The 18,630-nt window shown below is 54.1% G+C and overlaps 6 protein-coding genes across 6 annotated transcripts; 3 read left to right on the top strand and 3 right to left on the bottom strand.

Annotated features, from left to right (window-relative positions):
• Nucleotides 1-879: 879 nt before the first annotated feature.
• Nucleotides 880-2,919, bottom strand: IWZ02DRAFT_502326 (uncharacterized protein; the record flags this gene model as incomplete). The annotated part of the gene is made up of 4 exons (XM_066770300.1): nucleotides 880-1,002; nucleotides 1,079-1,989; nucleotides 2,037-2,143; nucleotides 2,243-2,919. The coding sequence occupies 4 exons, from the start codon at nucleotides 2,917-2,919 to the stop codon at nucleotides 880-882; spliced, it is 1,818 nt and encodes a 605-aa protein (XP_066618985.1).
• Nucleotides 2,920-3,342: 423 nt separating this feature from the next.
• On the bottom strand, nucleotides 3,343-4,378 carry IWZ02DRAFT_87513 (uncharacterized protein). The gene is made up of 2 exons (XM_066771351.1): nucleotides 4,066-4,378; nucleotides 3,343-3,921 (listed from the first exon to the last, which is right to left on the bottom strand). Exons 1-2 carry the CDS (start codon nucleotides 4,259-4,261, stop codon nucleotides 3,497-3,499), a joined length of 621 nt encoding a protein of 206 aa, XP_066618986.1. The 5' UTR covers nucleotides 4,262-4,378; the 3' UTR covers nucleotides 3,343-3,496.
• A 679-nt stretch (nucleotides 4,379-5,057) lies between these two features.
• On the top strand, nucleotides 5,058-6,056 carry IWZ02DRAFT_471818 (uncharacterized protein; the record flags this gene model as incomplete). The annotated part of the gene is given in 4 exon segments (XM_066768905.1): nucleotides 5,058-5,374; nucleotides 5,394-5,523; nucleotides 5,545-5,889; nucleotides 5,958-6,056. The coding sequence occupies 4 exon segments, from the start codon at nucleotides 5,058-5,060 to the stop codon at nucleotides 6,054-6,056; spliced, it is 891 nt and encodes a 296-aa protein (XP_066618987.1).
• Nucleotides 6,057-9,372: 3,316 nt separating this feature from the next.
• Nucleotides 9,373-11,976, bottom strand: IWZ02DRAFT_436483 (uncharacterized protein; the record flags this gene model as incomplete). The annotated part of the gene is made up of 1 exon (XM_066766531.1): nucleotides 9,373-11,976. One exon carries the CDS (start codon nucleotides 11,974-11,976, stop codon nucleotides 9,373-9,375), a length of 2,604 nt encoding a protein of 867 aa, XP_066618988.1.
• Nucleotides 11,977-16,264: 4,288 nt separating this feature from the next.
• On the top strand, nucleotides 16,265-17,554 carry IWZ02DRAFT_87776 (heterokaryon incompatibility protein-domain-containing protein). Its single transcript, XM_066771355.1, has 2 exons — nucleotides 16,265-16,497; nucleotides 16,570-17,554. The coding sequence occupies exons 1-2, from the start codon at nucleotides 16,483-16,485 to the stop codon at nucleotides 17,362-17,364; spliced, it is 810 nt and encodes a 269-aa protein (XP_066618989.1). The 5' UTR covers nucleotides 16,265-16,482; the 3' UTR covers nucleotides 17,365-17,554.
• Nucleotides 17,555-17,581: 27 nt separating this feature from the next.
• On the top strand, nucleotides 17,582-18,338 carry IWZ02DRAFT_87795 (uncharacterized protein). The gene has a single exon (XM_066771356.1). It carries the CDS (start codon nucleotides 17,799-17,801, stop codon nucleotides 18,288-18,290), a length of 492 nt encoding a protein of 163 aa, XP_066618990.1. The 5' UTR covers nucleotides 17,582-17,798; the 3' UTR covers nucleotides 18,291-18,338.
• Nucleotides 18,339-18,630: the final 292 nt, after the last annotated feature.

An 18,630-nucleotide genomic window follows, 5' to 3' on the forward strand; every position in this document is an offset into this window, starting at 1 on the left:
TCGTAGTAAGCTGCGGTCAGCGTGGCTTGCAGAGCCTGGAAGACCTGTTAAGGCTCTCATATTCTCGGCATTCCTGCTCTGCACCATCACGCGCCTCCTCGTGTTGCCCGTTTTTGGTCGATGACGCTGAAAATGTCGATTGTGCAATCAGTTGGGTAGCGCGGTGTGTCCATGTTTCATTCTCGAGTCGCTCCAGGCAGCGCGGTATGTCGCATAAGAGTTGGTCAGTCTGCACAGTCCCTTTGCACATCTCGTTCATCCATACCCCTCTTTGCGCGGGGTTCTTTACGTGGCGATTGAGCGACCGGGGCTTGATGCCGTGGCACACTGCTAACAGATGGGGAAACAGATGGAAAGCATTCGCACACTTCAACCAACAATTGACAGGAAGTATTCAGAACAACATGAACCGGAGTAGTCAGGAAAATTCATGCACGTCTGGAGATCTGTAGAGGCGAATGGCAGGGAGCATTCAAGCTCCAACTCGTCAAAACTCTGTAAGCCATGATTTTCGCCACCGAACCAGAACATCCAGTCAAGATGATTTGAGAAATTTCGATGCTGAGCACTTTGTCTTTCCATACATCCGCACTGACCAGGGATAAGTGATCTGAACGACCATTTTTGATGGCCGATCGTGAAGCACCTCAAAGGAACGCAAGCGAACAAGTAAAACTGGTTGCACGTGTTGCGGTGCAACAGTCACAAGATCTGCTCGCGTGGTTGTTGTTCGTCAAAGTAATGCTCTGTTGGTTCTGTCTTGAGGAGCAAACTCTGTTGGCCAAACGTGACATCAGGAAACCTCAGCTCTTCCTTGTAGGTCTAGGAGACTTCACCAACCTTTTCATCGCTCTTTCTACTTTCAGATACTCCAGCCCATCAATGTTCAATAATGAACTTGAGCCGTTCGGCATCATTGCGCCGGAGCTGCGATTCCAGGGATTCTGCAATCGACTCTATTTCCGACAGCTTGTCCGTCGCGCCAGCCTCCTCGTAGCCTCCCTCAATGCCATGGAACAAGAGTGGCATGAGCGAGGATTTCCACAAGAAATTTTTCGTTCGCTTCGTGCTGACTGACCATAGAGAGTTGAAGTAGCAGAAATGTGCCCAAGGCGAGAGCAACCGGAAGGATGAACCACAGCCAGTCGACGCAGATGTAAGTCTCTGTCCTTGTGGCCTCGCCGGATACTTGAGTGACGTTGTCGCTTCTCCGCAATCGAGCGGTCATTTCATCGGCGACATTTTGGAACAAGGCCGAGAGATTCGAGGATTTGTAGAGTGTCCGGTCGAGTCCAAAACTTTGGTCGCTTGTGGCACCTGTACCTACAACGAAGCTCATTTTTATAGTCAAAAGATGGCCGAGAAGATTCGAGATACTCTCCTGGTTGGAGTAATTTATTTGATAAATATCCCCATTGTCCGACATCACTGTCAAGAATTGCTCTCCGGCTCCCGTGACTATCGAATAGTAGTCGGAACTGTCGATTTCGGCAAATCGTAGCCGGCTATTGACGCTGGAGACTGGGGTTGCGACTGCGTTTTCCATCGATTGGACTAGATAGGCTCGCAAGCACCAGGAAAAGGTGCACTGTTGGATCTCCACATCCTCAGGGGTTGGAATGTCCTCCCCCTCCATGAGAGGAATCCGCAGAATGATAGATTGCGTAATTCCTCCGTCTTCCATAGCGAACCCATGCCTTACAGTGGAGTTGAGCTGTGTGGATCGGACCTGCCCGTCTGCCTCGATTTCCAGACCGAGAGTGATGTCGTTCCTTGTGGTATAGCTGCAGAATGAGACCGAATCGCTTTTGCTGTTGGAAGAGCAAGTTTGGTCACATTCGGCTGTAACATCCAGACAGCTCGAACAGACTCTCAGGGTGACACAAGGGTCCCAGGTGCAATTTCCGGTAGGACATTGTAGCAGCGAACCGGACGACAATCCGTAGGCACCTGCAAACATTGCACCTTGCATCTGATCGTCTTTGGAGTCTGACATGTGTAAGCAGTTTTTCTTCTTGTTTGTTTCAGAAGCATACCCGAGTCGAATGTTGCTCCAGATCCTCGCACTATGCCGGCATCGTATGCATATGCGCTCGGCGTTGAGGCTGTGGGCCCAATGGCCGTGATGGACCTCGAGGGGTAGCTGATGATTTGCTAGGTAAAACTATCCAGAGCCAGCGCCGCTACAATAATGATACAACCCATTGAAGCGAGGATTGTGGGTTTTTTGAAATGAAAGTACATGAGAAATGTAAATGATCCCCAAGGTCCTCGGCTCGCGTCATCGAAACGTTGAAGATCAGTCAACCGGCGGGAGCTGCTGCCAACGTATAACCATTTCAGCTGACTAATGGATTCAGTGGCAGGCAACACCAGGGCAGCCTTTGCAATAGCTGCGGGAATCGAGATGAGGGAGTTGGGGCGGATCGGCAAAGTCCACCAGTTGAGCGGTTTGTCATCGATTTTGTACAGAATACCTGCCATTACAGCCAAGGCGATGAAAGACAAGGCAATGCTCAGTATTTCCCAGATCCACGCATCTCGGATCAGCGTCTTGTCCAAATGTGGCCTCTTCTTTTTCTCTGGTCCGGTCTCGAGAAGACTGTTGAGTTCCGGAGGCCGAGCTTGATGCGAGTTTCTCGGCTCAGAAGTCGTTTCATGGGGCTTCTTGGGTGCAGTAGCCTCGCCAGATGTCTGCAGAGCATCTTCCACCTCGCTGATTATCGTGGATTGCGAGCTCCGTGTTGAGGATGCCGAAGCTGCTCTGCGTGATATTTCAGCTGTCCGGAGGACAAGGCTTCCGCGATCCGATCCAGTCGACATGTATATTGCGGGGTGTAGATTTGGTCCTTCAAAGCGCACAGCCTTGCGCTTTTTGAAGTTTCGGCAGGGTGTACGAAGGGGTACGTCGTCCAACATGGGGGCTAAGCCTTGCACACAAAAAGGTATCCTTATGCAGGACAAGTCTGTTGCCTGGTGCGTGCCATGGCACCGTCATGGTAAGTGTCGAAAGAATTGAGCCCTCCTGGCCCTGCGGCTGCGTCAAGGGAGCATTCATTTGCTACCGTAGTTACACCAAAAAATTTGTCGTCCGAGATCACAGTTTCGATTAGGGAGTCGTGAATGAATTCAGCAGCTGGATTCAGGAAGTTTCGCATCTCTCGACGCCCACTGCACCACCTAGCCATGACAGGTTAGCCAGGATTGACTACGAGCGCATGGGAAGCAGCCTTCTGATGTAAGATGTTTCCATCTGGGATGCAGAAACTTGTTCTGAAAATAAAAAATAAAAAAGGCAAGAATCAACCACACTGCATTCTCAACCCCAGAGCGATACCAGTATCGCCATCACTGGACGCAAGAGAACAGTGGACTTCATCCGTCCACGGCGACTCGAAGTTTTCCACCGTAGCGGAGAGAGAGTCGCGCAGGCCGATCGTGGAGCCGGAAAAACAGCTCTTTTCCCAAATGAGCAACTTGAGCCTCATTTGATACATCACCTCCTTCTTCGGAGATACTTTGCGTGAAAGTAGCGGTGTCCATCAAGAACAAGATCACCATGCTCCTTTATATGGTCTGAATAGGTCTCCTCCGTATATTCGTCATTGGGGCAACTCCCAAGCGGGCGACTGTCAAACAGTAAAGTGGCGCATCCATCGCACTCAAAGGTCCACTCGGCACTTGCGGCGCCAGGTTTGATGATCGGCGCACGGATGACTGCTTCGTCGCAACATTTCAACTGAGCCATCCAGAGCGATTCTCGCAGCTTCTTGTCCGAGACTACTGGCCTTACTTGACTTGACCGATTCGATTCGTTGGCCTTGCTCTCATTCTTGTCGTAAAATATCCAGCCGTGAAGTTTGCTATACGCAATTGATTGTTCGGGAAGCTTCACCAAGATGAGTCGCTTGGGGTTTGAAGCTCGTTCGGGCAAAGTTAGCATGTAGGGAAACTTTTCCGTTCTGCATCGCAAGTTCGCGAATTCGGTCTCGGACATCGGTGTGGGATAATAGTCCTCTCTAGATACGAGAAAAGGAAAGCGTTTTCGGTTTAGGCAGCGCGTACAGAGTCTTTTGCAAGCAAGGATGTGGAAGTAGGCAGCGACGCGATTACATTTTCGACAGTTTTTCTGGCTGAGTTTTCTGTGGAGGCTTTCACAAGTGATGAAAGATCCTGTTTCAATACTGAGGATAGTGCGAAGAATGTTGGGTGCTTGTTTGAAAATGGTCTTGTACTCGGGGACCCAGTCGACGATCTGCATCGCGCGCTTGTTGACTCGTCGAATATCTGTCAACGTGCGGAGGTCGAGCTTCGCCAGAATTATTTGCACAATTTCAAGGGGAAGCTTTTCGAAGTCGCGAAATCAATGTGCTCGGCGTAGTCGTTGCAAACATGACGTCCATTGTCGAGGGGACACTGACGTTCTAGACGGCTGTCAGTGTCGTCATGGATGGTCTGACGGGTCCTGGCGGTAGGTGCGTCGAAGACATTGGTAGTCATGGCAGAAATGCCCGGGCAGAGACGAGAGTACTTGGAACGACGTATGGAGATTTGAAATTGGTAAGACGTGAGCAAAGAGAATCGAAAGGCTGGGGTTGTAGTTGCATAGGTCTCTAAATTGCCGACGTGTTTGGCGCCCGGCAAACCTTCGGCATTGTGTCATTGGGACAGTATCTCCGATGGGTCGAGCGCCAAAGTCCGCACCCCGGGCGTCAACGTCCCGGGTCCTCTTTACGTTGACCATGATGCGGGGGCAACACCTCGACTACATGTACGGCTGCATCTGGGTCATCGCGTTACTGTCTTGCAGGTAAATAACTCTAAAAGCTTCATTGTCTCGAGCTCATCAAGAAATCTGAGCTAGCTAAATACGCCGCAAACGCGCCAAACACTACCACAGCGCGATGCGCTACTCAGTCACCGCGAGCTCACTCCGTCTCTTCTCCAGCTAAATGAAGCCTCGCCTCCCCGTGCTCTACCAGGCGCTCGACCCGCCTGTCCTCAACGGCGTGCAAAAGCCCAAAAAGCCCAATGGCTACCTTGACTCGTGAGCCGACATGGCTTGCACCATCTCTCGCTCTGGCGCAATCGCTGTGGCCACGCCCGCCGCGACGCCAGACCCGGCGAGAGATGCTGACTGGTCGATCGGGGACAACGAGGCTGGAATGTCGGACGCAGTGCGTGCCGGCGCGACGCACCTGTGGGCCAACACGGTGCTATTCAAGAATCATCCGTTGCAGACGTCTGCCGCGCTAGACGCGTACCAAGATGACGTCCGCGTCGTGGGACTGCCGCCTTTGCTGGCCGAGACGTACGACGAGAAGGCTCTAGTGAACCACATCTTGAAAGAGCAGGGGCGCTTTATGATTGCCGTGTCCCGCCTGGCAAACGAGGGCGACGACCTTGGCAGCCGGACTCGAAAAAGAAGGGGTGAGCGGGCATCCCGTCATTGCAAAACCAGTCCGCGGGCGAGGCAGCCATGGCGTGAAGCTCTCCCAGTCTTTCGTCGAGTTGAAGAGCCACGTCCAAAGCCTGTAGAAGGAGTCACCATCCGTGATATTGGAGGAGTACCTCGCGGGCCAGGAAGCCACCATCACAGTGATGCTGCCATCAGCAGAGCGGCCGAGCTACTGGGCCACGCCCATTCTGACCAGGTTCAACCACGTTGAAGGAATCGCGCCGTACAGCGGCGTTGTGGCGGTGACGGCTAACTCACGGACGCTGACTGAAGAGGAAGAGGCAGCAGATCCAGCCTACAAGCAGGCATCTCGAGAGTGTGCCGGCGTCGCTGAGTTGCTCAAGACCGAGGCCCCATTCCGAATCGACATACGGCGATTCAACGACGAGCCGGGCAGCCCTTTTGCTCTGTTTGATATCAACATGAAACCGGTTGGTCTTGTTTTGGCACTACGTACTCGCACGCGCACCACTCCCTGCTAACCATCTCGGGCTTCTAGAACATGACGGGACCAGGTCGGCCTGGCCGGGAAGACCAGGCGAGCCTGTGCGCCCTCGCCGCCAGCGGTCTGGGGTGGGACTACGCCAAACTGCTGTAGGAGATACTGCAGTCGGGGTCCATGCTTCGAGAGCTTCGTCCGGCGAAGCTCGACTAGATGTACCTAGGCTCGCGTGCCCGCCCGTCATCCAAGCAATCATGTCCCCGGATCTGATCAAAGTGCTTAGCCATTTCATTTCCTGGGCGCGGTCTCCTTTTCTTGGAAAGACGGCGATGTCGCGTGCATTGCCTCAAGCTTCAGGTACAGACTGTCTTTTTTCATCTTTCGATTTCCCGGGAAAGCGCACCACACGGCATTAGATACCTTGTACCTTGGCTGCCAGCCGCCGGCCGCGAGCCGCGCAGCGCATTCCCCCGTTCCTGGTTCTTATGGGAGCCGCTGTCCCGGTAAGTGTGGCTTGCTTATCCAAGCAGAGGCGGTGCGCGAAGCCGTCCGGGGCGCACGCATGGTAAGCAGTTGCAGGTAGAGTAAAGCACCTCGGTAGAAAGACAGACAGACAGACAGACAGACAGACAGACAGACAGACAGACAGACGCAGACGTTGAGCGGCACCAATTTCGGAATCCTAGTGCTAGTAGCTAGCTACATAGCTTGCTTGTTTGCCATCTTCCTTGTCTGGCTGTTATTATCTGCATCCCTTACACGTGCGCGCTAAAAGTAGCAGCACCACCTAGGTACCTACCTACCCCTGATTCCCGCCCTCCCAACACAAACCCACGCAGGCACCCTGTCCCGTCAAACCAAATATAATCCGACGCCAATAATTGCACACGCAAAAAGACAAGGTCCCGTCTCGTCACCTCACGTGTGCGCGTGGTCCATCGTTAACGACCAAACAAGCAAAACTCACCACCCTATCTATCCGACCGACATGATTCTATATTTAGCAGCGCTTGCATGCATCCTTGACCAAGGGATGAATGGATGGATGGAATCGCATTAAGCTTAAAGCCAGCTGCCTGGGTCAAGGTAAGATAGGGGACGGACGGACGGACATGTATCTAGAAAGTTCGCCGACGGGCGCGATTCAAGCGGCTCGAAGCTTCGCAGTCAGAGGTCGGTCCCCTGATAATATCGCGGGCAAGTTAAAATTCGGTGGAGGTGGAGGAGGGATGGAGGGACGTCGTTGGAGATGGTTGCGCTTCTTCTCGTGCTGTATCTGGTGTGAACAGTATACTGTGCGCTTCTATCTACAGCCAGTAAACTGATAAGGGTTGTGCGTTTGTTGTTGGCTGACGCTAGCTAATGGTGGATAGTTTGCCCACGCGATCGTTGTTGTTCTTGTTGTGGTGGTGGTGTCGTAATATTCCCACCTCCCCCAGGGTTCAAGAAAGAATTTAGCTTTTCGGTTCGCTGGAACCTGGCAGCGGCCGGCCGGCGTGCGCAAGGAAAGGAAAGTATTTCAGGCACGTCAAAAAAGGCGCGCCGTCAGACAGACAGACAGACTACTACTCATGGATCCCTACACTACTTACCTACCGTTCGCCTGTCCTTTAGACGATGGTCCTGCCAATTGCACGGTTTTCGTCGCTTGTTTGATGAGGCGATTGGGAGTAGAATGGGGTAGAGTGTGCATGCATGTATGCGACGGTCATGGTACTGGCGGGATCCATGTTTTCATATTACGTTTAAGGAGCGCGCTTCAAACGCATCGCAATGCAAACTGGCGGGATTGCCCGAATGGGTATGGTGGCCGAGGTGTCAGTCTTGTGAGTATACTCGGATGAACTGTTGGTCGGCTGACGGGATGATGATGATGATGATGATGATGATGATGATGATGATGATGATGATGGAGTGACTCGATGAAGTGCGCGCGGTATTGATGCAGTAAATAATGCAGAGGGAGAAGCGAAGCAGAGTCAGCAACCAAAACTCAACGTATGCTTACGGGATTGCTAAATTGATCAGCCGACGGTAGGAAGATATATACAGCATAACCGTCAAATGTCGTGCAAAGAGGCCTGATACATACGGCGTCCGTCAGCTCACCCGCCCGCCCCCAATCTCGCTTCTAGCGTCCCGAACACTAGAAGCAGCATCTTCTATCTTTAATTGCATTTTTAGCTCCATGATGCTAGAGCAAGGTACCTAGTCTCCGCAGCTCAACGGCGAGAGAGAGAGAGAGAGAGAGAGAGAGAGAGTGTGTGTGTGTGTGTGGAGTTAATATTCACAAGACACACGCACCGTACCCAACCAACCGCCCCGCCCCACCCCGTCACAGTCACGATAAGCGAGAAGCGAAACGCATGCGCGAAAAAAAAAGAAAGAAAGAAAAAAAAAAAAAAAGGGCTAACAGCCCTGTGGGATCAGGTCAAGTGCGCTATTAAGCTACAGCAGCCAAATTTTGCACATGCACACGCACATGCGAAGGAAGTTGGAGGAGCGGCGCGTGCTCATTCACCCACTCACTCCCTCCCGTCGTTAATCCTTCGCTATGCTGCTCGCCGCATGTTGTGTCAATTTGGATACATGTGCTGCAGCGATGAGGTTTTAGCCTGTGGATGCTCGGTTGGTTGTTTGCTGGACTGGCTGGTCGGTCGGTCTGGTATCTACCTTTGTAGCTGTCTTCCATGTTTTACGTGGTCGAAAAGATTTGCAGGTTTGCAGCTGTCGAGCGCGCGTGCGTGTGTGTGTGTGTATGTGTGTGTGTGTGTGGGGTTCTTTCTCTGGACTGAGGTGGTGGTGAACCTGTCGTTGTGAGTCGAGACCTTTCGGATCGACGTCACTGTGTTTCGACGCCTCGTCAGCTAATTGCGCGGATGATGACCACCGCTCTCATCATCCGCCCACACAACAGGGTTGGTTGGGTTAGGTTGGGTTTGCAAATTGTTTTCGTAGAGCAAGATGCTAAGTCAATTCACAGCGGACACAAGAGGGTGCAAATTGGAGAAAAGAGTATGTAGAGTCGTATTAAACGAGAAACAAGAACAGATAAGAGTGCAAGAAGGTGCGGTGCGCTTGCTTGAGCCCCAGAACAAAAGGTGAAGAAATACCAACAATCCAATCCAAAACTCAATTCCAATCCAAACCGTACCTCCGCCTGGGTATCAATCTCCAATGAACCCGTGCAAACAAAGGAAACAAGGAGAAAAGAAGAAGATTAATGAGATAAGATACATATCGTAGGGCGCCACGGCGGCTTTTTGGCACCGCCGCAGGCAAACCAGACAAACATGGACGAGAAAGGATGATGATTGCGCAAACAACCGCCAGCCAGCCGATGGATGATGATACAAACGCTCAAGAGTAGTTCATGAGTACAACAAAGGAAACACGGACAAGGAATACAACAAACGAAATACAAACATGTGTGTGTGTGTGTGCTGTAACAAATTTGCGTGAAAAGAAAAGATCAGCCGTCTAAGGCATCAACGACCTGGCCATACGCGCTTTTGCGGTTGGGAATGTCGACCAAAACCGGAGTAAGGTTGCGACGCTCGACGAGCCGTTCACCTGTGGGACTTCGCTGAACAACCAAGAGCGAAGCACCCCTTTGCAACGATGGCGTCGTCGTCGGCGTCGTCGCAATGGCGGTTCCCGTGTGCGACCTATCCGTGCCCGGACGGACCGTCGTCTCGAGCCGTGGGCGCACTGTACTAGTCGTCTTGCTGCGGCGGATGGGACTTTTTGGAAAGTCGCTGCGGCTGTTGCTAGTGCTAACCGCCATGTCGTCAGCTATGGGAGTCGGTGCTGCTGGAATTTTTCCCGTCACCCTCGCCGGCGCAGACTCTTGCTCTTGTTGCTCAGCTCCCTCACCTGCACGTGCCCGTTCCCTTTCGGCAGCTCTTTCAGCAGCACGCTCCGCCCGACTCGCGCGAATCGTCTCAGCTTGCGCACGTTGCCGACTGATGGACACTTGTCGCGCAATGGCGACCCGAGTGGCATTTTGGACTTCTTCAGCACGCTCCTTGAGGGTGGGCTGACGCTTGATGGCGCTCCTTTCGATAGTATCCACGTCCAAAGGCCACTTGGGCTTGCCATTCGTCATGTCAATCGTACCAATGTGGGCTTGCGCGTCGCTGTGACTCCTCTTGGGTTTGATCTTGGGCTGCGCATACTCCTTTTCCATTCGTCGAATGCGCTCGCGTTCCAGCGCTCTCGCTTCGTTCACGCGCGCCACCTTCTCTTGCGCTGCCACAATACTTTGGCCCGACAAGCTACTCAGCGGACTCTGGCTCTGCAGCGAGAGCGTCGAGTCTGACATGGATGTCGTCCCAGAACCAGAGTGCGCCGCACTCCTCACTCTGAGCAAAGGATTCGCCATGTCCCATCCAACACCAGCGGCATGACTACTCAGGGGATGGCGATCATCATGACCAGAGTCTGTTTGATGTCCCTGTTGAGCGGCAATGGCCGTCTCAAAGGACTGCGCACTGTCAAGACTGCCGCGTGCAGAGGTGTCAGGCGACAGCTCATGTACAAACTCTTTGGGAACTTGAGGCTGCTCAGCCTGCAGGGCCTGAGCGGGCGTGACTTTATTTTTCTTCGACGGCTTGGCCTGCGCCTTTCCAATATCGCTACCTTTCCGTCCGTTGCTATCGCGCACCAATTTGGGAGAAGTCGAAAACTTGATCGTTGTCGGCGGGTCAGTAAATGCTCTTTGCGGTGTTTTCCTGAGTGGCGAGGCCGATGTCTTGGGAGTTGGGGCTGGCGAATTGGCCCGCGAATCCTGCATGGATTTCCGGGGAAACAAGGAGAGGCCAGAGGAAGGAGGTGCGAATGATGGGGAGCCTGGAGAAGTTGCCCGTCGCTTGGGTTCCGCAGGTCGTAGTGTGTCTTCACGACGATCCAGCTTCTCTTGCTGGCAGATGCTCTGGTCGGCGGCGCACTGACGGCCCGGGTTAGTGAGCTTGCCCCGCTTGCGAAAACGCAGCGAAACAGAACGACGCATGCTAGTGAATCTGCTTACTCTGAGCGATTCCGAATTGAGCGGCTTCAGGGCATCTTTGTTACCCTGACGTCGCTGGAGGAGGTTTGAGGAACGGTCCTTTTTGAGAACATTGCCAAACATAATGCTATACCGCTCCATCTCCACGCTCGGAATATCGACGTTGAGCAAAGGGCTTGTCGCAGCCTTCTGGGCTGGAGTCAAGTCGTTTTCCTGAATGGTAGGTGGCGGTGCCTTAGAATTAAGAGCGTCCAGTGTTTTCCCATCTGCATTGCTCTTGCTCCTGGACCTGCTCTTGCCATGTTTTTCTGTCCTGTGTGCCTTGCTTAGTTTCCGACCTTCTGTCATCTTGTGTTGGTGGTTCGTCAACGAAGGATCCACGGGAACGACAATCTCCTGGTCCCCACTCTTTTCCAAACTCGACGGTGGCGACGGTGGCTTCGTCGCTCTTTGCGGGGTAGCAGGCTGAAGCTGATAGAATGGTTGTGGAGTCTTCGGGGCCTGCTTCGCACCAAACAGGCTCTTCCAAAGATTCTTCTTCTTGCCACCATCGCTCGTCATGAGACGCGCGGCAGGTGTAAAAGTTTGCTCAGCAGTGAATTCAGTCTGTGAGGGCGTTGGAGGGTTAAACTGCTTCCACATGCCCGGTGTAATGTGGGATGGGCTGCCTAGCGCCATTCCGATGGGCGTGGTGGTTTCCAGGCGCAAAATGTCGGTGGAGTCCTTGACAACGGCAGCGGGAGTAGGCGTGGGATCTTGGACTGGCTCAGCGTCGGCGTTGAGCACAATGCACAACCGGTGATCCTGAGGAGCAGCTTGATGGTCGGATTTGGCACTGACCGTCTTTGGTCGTTGCGATTCAGATTCCGTGCCAGAGGCTGTGCCACTATCTGCACGATGTGGATGATCTCGAGGAGGGTTGTTGGTGTTCCGGGCGTCACCGCGGGGCTTCACATCTGGGTCGACGACACGTGGCGCAGATAGGTCAGGAACGGTGGCTCTATGGTCGGGGCGCTTGGAGCGCTTCAGGTTCATAGACTTGGAGCGTGACAGGGACTTTGTGGCCATCAGGAGGAGTGGGACGAGGGATCAAATGGGTCGAAGGAGAAATCGGAAGGATGGGAAGGAAGTTGAAGGATAGGACGGCTCTAGAGCCAACAGGGTAAGAAGGGTGAAGTATGGTCGGCTCGTGACAAGGAGCTTGGTGGGATCAAGCGGAAGAAGATGGGAGAGGAGGGGAGGGGAGCCGCAATACAAAAAGGCAGCGGTCAGATAGGGCCGCAGCAACGGGGTTCGAGAAGCTCTGAGCCCTGTCGAAGTGGCAGTCTCACGCAAATGAAGGGGCCGGCGCTGGGGTCCTGGGATCCTCCCCGCGCAGAGGGTGGGCCGCAATTCTCAGCAAGCTTCGGGGGAGGGGAGGGGAGGGGGCCAGGCCCTTGATGTCAAAGAGAGCAGCAGACGCAGGGCAGCACGACACGACGCGAGAGACGAGGACTGCCAGGTGGACAGGGCTGGCTCAGGCCGAAAGTGACGTTGAGGCGTCCGGGAGCCATGACCGGGACCGGTCGACGCGGGAAGCGTTTCAGGTAGAAGAGGCGGGGGCAACGGCTTGCGGGCAGAGGGAGGGAGAGGGTGGACAGAGAGAGAGAGACGCCGCTGTTGGACTTGGTTTTCGTGGCATCGTGTAGAGCGACGTCGTATCGCGGTGGCAGAAGTATCTTACCGTCAGTGTTTGTGCAGCGAAAGCGACCAGACTACTGTAGACGGGACCGGACGACAGGATGCGGTGCCGGAAATAATGCTGGCCGCCCCACTGTCCCAAGCTGAAGGATGCGCCGGCCACGAGCTTCCCGGTCCTTGAAACGCCTCAATCCCGCAACCCTTGTCCTCACCCACCCACCCACCCACGGTGAACCACAACAACCTCTCCATTCCAGTTCTTTGCGGCTCCGTCATCTGAAACAACTTAGTCTCTCGCAAACATCGTAGCCATGGCCGTGGCCGTTACGAAACGACAAACAGGCTTAACAGGCCCCGGCATATGCAGGCAGGCAGACCCTTTGGCGCCGGCCATCCGAGACAAGCAACCAAGATAAGACAGTGCAGAATAGAAACACTCCCGTCTGTTGAATAATGATTAGTCTTTCGCCAATCTCAGCTTCGACGACTGCACCGTAGGGCTGAAGTCCGAGAGGTCGTACAGTACCCAGCCTGACCTGACCTGACCAGCTGTACTGTAGGTACCAGCCCGCCCCCGCCCCCCCATCGACTGCTCAAAATAACCACCTGTGGCTTGCGACTGTCCAATCACACTGGTACCACCCTCCTGTCCCCACCACGTCGACCAGAGCTCCAACCACCCGTGATGTGATGTGTTTAATCTCTTCACACCCAGCTTTTGCTGCCAAATTGCCCAGCCAACCAGGCTCACAGTTGTCATGTCGCCGAAGCCTATGTGCCACCTGCAGCTGCCACGTTGAGAGAAGATTGTGCAATCTCCATGTCTCCGCCTTCAGCCGCACACCTCCGCTCAAAGACATCGATTGCAGAATCAAACACGAGGTGCCATGCCGCTACTGTCGAATTCAGTGAAGACAGCAGCAGACGTGCGTCATCTGCCACCCAATACGACATGGTTTAAGCATGCTCTCGTCGATCCGTTTTCGTGGCCCCGCGCATTGCCGCCCTTGATGCGCATTCTAGAACGCCTCTCGAAGTCGACCCAGATGCGCGCCCAAAAAGCTCCACCACCCTCTCCCGCGAAAAAAAAAAAAAAAAAAAAAAAGAAGGAAAATAACCATTTGCAGGGCTTGAGGCCGGAATTCAATCAACCTCGACCGACCACTGCCACCATTGCTTCTTTTTCCGCAAACACAGAGCGACTACAACCCAGTCTCGGTCTCAGGTCGTTTGTGATCACCACCATCACCCCGCCTGATGTACGCTCGCACTGCCCCACTCGGCCTGCCTGAATCGCAAATACGCACGATCCGCGTGTCCCGCGCCAATTTTTTTTTTTTTTTTTTTTTTTTCCTTCTGCGCTTCCCGTGACCTTCTGCTCTTTCGCGACGCAGCGCTCCCGCGACATGCTGTGATGTCATTGACGCCTGTCATGGAAGGTTTGTTTCAGCGCCGCTGCAAGCGCCTAAGGCAGACAAGCCGCAGCCATTCAAGCGGCTGCCTCTCCAGCCCTGCGCATTTGTGCCTCGCCGAGGCAAACCGTTGCGACGTGCCTAACAACCTTTTGTGGTTGCGCGATTGCCGACGCCATCAGTCAGTCATCGGGCTTGTTGGTGTGTCGCGACGCCCTGCCAATGGCCCGGCCTTTGCAGCGACACGGCATCAACACTGAAGATAGGCCGATGTGGAGGAGGAGTCATATGTCTTGGGAGACGGAATACCAGCCATGACAATTGACGATCGCAAGGCTCTTGGGTTGATGTCACAAGCGCGCCGCCGCAACCAACCACCAAATTCATGACTGCCGATGGTACAGTACAGAGCCAACGTTTGAGATTTGGAGAAGCCGCAGCGGGCGGGCCGAGGGGCAGCTAGACCACGGCACTTGTGTCTACAGTAGCAAATTTCACACGTGGGAAAAAAGGGCGGGTCGGTCAAGAGAAATTGGAGACGGTCGAGGTCATTCTCGAAAGGCCGAATCGCAACTCATTTCCAATCATGGGCCTGGAGACGACGGGTTAGAACAGGACGATGCATCCCGGCCGGCTCGCCTCCTGTCCATCACATCAGGCTTGGCCTCCCCAAAACGAAAAAAAGCACACATGGATGGGCGCGCAATTAACCACGTCAACACCTGCTGAGACTGCAAACCCCCTCCCCCAATCCTGAAACCCCTTCCGTACCGCCGCGCGCTACCCAATGGTGTGCGCGGCACTTGGCTCTCACTGACGGGCCAACCTCGCTCATCCCGGTTCTCTGTCTCGTCTCCTCTGCCGTTTTGTTTGTTTCGTTCGTCGTTGTCATCGGTATCGCCTCCCTTGTCAGCAGACGGCTCGTCTCGTCCTGTCCTGTCGCGTTCCCGGGTTTGCTTCTAGCTGTTTCGCTTGGTTAGTCTTCTAGGCGGTCCGGGTGGCAGCGTTCAGGCGTCGCCAGTGTTCAGAGTCAGGGACACTGTGCAAAAGCAAGCAGTGTTGCCACCACCACCACCATCCTTACGACTACCACCATTGTTACCGGCCAACAAATGGCGGACGCCGCGTGGCCCAGTCCAGCCAGCAGCCTGCCTGCCTGCCTGTACGTCTGGATCGTCAACCACATGCGACACAGATGCCCCATCTAGCCGTCCTACTACTCTGTTTCGTTTCGCCGTCTCGTTTCGTGGTTCCGCTTCGAGTCGTCTCGTCTCGTCTCCTTTTTTTTTTTTTTTTTCCCCTCTCTCCCATCCCGCCCGCTTCGGCTCGCCCGTCGCGGCGTTTCGCATGCGTCCCGGTGACCAACTAAACCAACCAACCAACCTACCTACTACCGGCCAGCGGTCCCGTCCCGTCTCTTCTTCGTCTCCAACCACGTCTAGGCACAGCGACGTCGGCTTTCGATGACGGCGCGGGACGAGGGAATGCAGGTAAGTTTCAGTGACGCTGTGATGCCATACCATGGCCCAGCCATTTCACACAGTCCGTCAGTCAGCGAGCAATGAATCAAGCAACCCGGCAGAGGTGATCGGGTGGACGGTGACTCAGAGCGTGAGTCTGCGTACGCGTGTATGAGCCGCGCCGCCACGCTCTTGGGTCTTGGGATTTCTTCAATTCTCTCTCCATTCATCCATCCATCATTCCTTCCCTCCGCCCCTCCCTCTTGAAGCCGGCCCAAGAAAGGGGGACAGAGGGGCAAGAGCCTTGGCTCCTCCAGCGGCGGCGGCGTTGCCTGCATTTCTATCTTGCTTTCGATGACGGATGGATGAATGCTATGCTGCGCTGCGCTGTCATGGGCTGGGCTGTCATGGGCGAGCGAGGCTGGACCGATCTTGCCAAGACGAGGCGAAATGAGATGAGCTGAGGTCGTACTGGCCTGGGGCTGTGTGTATGGATGTTTTCTGATGCGAACCTTGTGGGTGCAGTGTAGGTGGGTTGTTTGGATGGTGGTCAGCGAGATCGACCCATTGTGTGCCTGGCGTCATGCGTGTGCGGGGCGGGCTGCACGTACTGTGTGTGGAGAGACATTTTGGACGGACACGAGGTGAGTGACGCTGTAAGATAAGTAGTCACAGTGCGTTTTTCTCTTCCCTTTCTTTTCTTTTCCCGTCTTTTCCTTTAATTGACTCGCGCTTTCTCTTCCAAGAGGGACATGCTCGTGTCGAACGAAGCTACCAGGCGTTTGATGAATGGAATGGAATGGACTCTTCCACTCTCTTCGCCCGTACATCTCTCACTCGGTTCTGAGCTTCTCGCGTCTCGTTGACCGGCATCTCACACCTCGTCTGTTGTCAGTCTAGGTAGGTAGCCAAACGCTAGACTCACATTCGAACACACCTACGCCTGCGCCGCTGTCGGCTCGCTCGCTTGCTTCGCCTATGCTTTGATAAAGATTCCAAGGTCGAGCGTGTGGGAACGATGCATGCTGGTGGAGTGGGTAGGCGTCAAATGATCGCCGCTTTCGATTGTGTTGGGCGGATGCACGTTGCACTGACTCAGTTGGGTACAGGTAGGTACATCACTGAAAGTGCACGGTGGACCGATGACACTGGCGCGCGCGGTGGACGACGCGTTCCCTGAGCCAGTCAGAGACGAAATCTTCGACTCTGAACGTTCGAAAGTGGCAGCTGCAAGTGACTGCCTAAATAGGCAGGGAGGGGTCAGTAACCTCCTGGTAGCCTTTTCTGCTCGCAAGTCGCGACAAGAACGCTCAACGCCTTGCCTGTCTACACCTTTGCTGTCTCGACGCTGGTGTTCCAGAGATGTTGTGGATTTTTCAGATCTGCACAAGGCTCGTGTTTCTTCGGTTATCGCTGCCCAGGAAGCGAGCGTCGATCAATCGTTGGATGGGCTAAATGTCCCAGCAACAATTCGGGATTCCATGACTGCATGTCGTTATCTTGGTATAGGTTACCTGTGGGCGGACAGGCTCTGTATCGTACAAGACGATGATGACGTGGACGGTGAGAAGCAGATCCAAATCAACAACATGGGTCGCATTAACAACCACGCATCCGTTGTCCTTGGCGCAGTAGAGGGTAAGGATGCAGAGTCCGGACTACGTGGGGTATCGAAAAGTCTCCCTCGGACTACAAATGGCATGTTTTATTTCAAGGATCACGCTGTCGTTATGGAATCGAAATGGGCCAATCGTGGCTGGGCATATCAAGAGGCCATTCTCTCTCGCCGACTCATGATGTTCACTTCTCACCGCGTTTTCTTTGAGCGAGAGAGAGACATTTTGAAGCGCAAAACCACGAAAGCTTGGCCAGGCCATCATTGGTTTCACGGCAGCCTCACTTAGTACCCCGAGGTCGTCTCGAACTATAAAAAACGTGCATTGACCAACCCCAACGACATTTTGAATGCTTTTCACGGGATATGTCGCCATCTATTCGAGGAGAACCACCGACTCGGCCTTCCCCTGAATAGTTTCCACACCGCAGTCATCTGGCTTCCAGTCGACAATGGAAACGATCGAAGGTTCTCCCAAGGAAATCACATTTTCCCAAGCTGGTGGTCCTGGAACTCAGTCAAAGGGCAGGTAGCCATCCGCCCAACGAGTGAGTTTGGTGACAACTGGGGTTCGAGCGCTTTCCCTGCGTCATCCTGGATTTTCATCCATCGGATCGACATCGATGGAAACGCTTCAATGTCTTTCCCAAGACCACCAGGCAAGTGTCTTCTTGACGACCCATCTTTCCGGCTCTAACATTTGGATGTCATAGATCCGGGGCGATGGACACACATGGTGTCTCTTGCGGGTCCGGCCTGCCGCTCTGGCTGCATGCCCAGTGTGCCTCCCAGGACTTCGATGAAAAACGGAGTGCCAGCTTACGCTGCAGGGATTCCGGTCGAGCAGAAAACGCCCTGCCGCGGAGCCGGGACGCGTCCGGGTTTTCGCTTCAGCTGCAATCTTGCCCATCACGGCCTCGAACGGCTGGGAGGCCCATTGCCCCCGGTGTCGCCCCAGCACTGAGTCTTGCACAGGCGGAAACAGGTGTGGGGTGTACATCGGAGGTAAGATTGCTGGGATCATTTCATTTGATCTGGAAAGCCATCGGCATGAGGTGCTCAGCAGGAGCAATCAAATTCAGCCCGTGTCCATACTGGCTTCCAAGCACGAGATTCTGGGACTGGAACCACAATTCAGCGAGGGCAATGCCGGCGAAAAGATCTTGCACTGCCTTCGTCGCGAGTTCCATAAATGGGATGAAGATGAAGACATGATCGACGTTTTCTGCGTCATGGCCGTCGAAACGCTGCAGAAAGAGGGGGGGGGGGGGGGGGGGGGGGGATATCTCGTCGGATCGGCCTTGGATTTGTTAACTTCTCAGAATGGCTCAAGTTGGAAGCACAGAAATCCTTCTTTGTACTAGAATAGCAACGTAGGAGGCGGCGAAAGCGTCGCAATATCTGCCTTTCGTGGTTGGACCACTGAGAAACACTCACCTGCCCGGTACACATTAATGTATGCTTCACCTACCCTCGAATCAACTAGGGACAGACGAACCAATACCAACATGCAATCTACAACACGCTCACACAAGCACTCGTCTGCACACTCAAG

The sequence above is a fragment of the Phyllosticta citriasiana genome, assembly GCF_038021145.1.
Source record: "Phyllosticta citriasiana strain CBS 120426 chromosome Unknown IWZ02scaffold_15, whole genome shotgun sequence".
Lineage (NCBI taxonomy): Eukaryota > Fungi > Ascomycota > Dothideomycetes > Botryosphaeriales > Phyllostictaceae > Phyllosticta > Phyllosticta citriasiana.

Bases quoted from the DNA above. Each gene is read 5' to 3' on its own strand.
- IWZ02DRAFT_87513 (XM_066771351.1), bottom strand. From the start codon at position 4,261: ATGCAGATCGTCGACTGGGTCCCCGAGTACAAGACCATTTTCAAACAA. The intron at 3,922-4,065 runs GTACGCGCTGCC...TGCCCGAACGAG, and splicing joins CCTTGCTTGCAAAAGACTCT to CTTCAAACCCCAAGCGACTC.
- IWZ02DRAFT_87795 (XM_066771356.1), top strand. From the start codon at position 17,799: ATGGACACACATGGTGTCTCTTGCGGGTCCGGCCTGCCGCTCTGGCTG.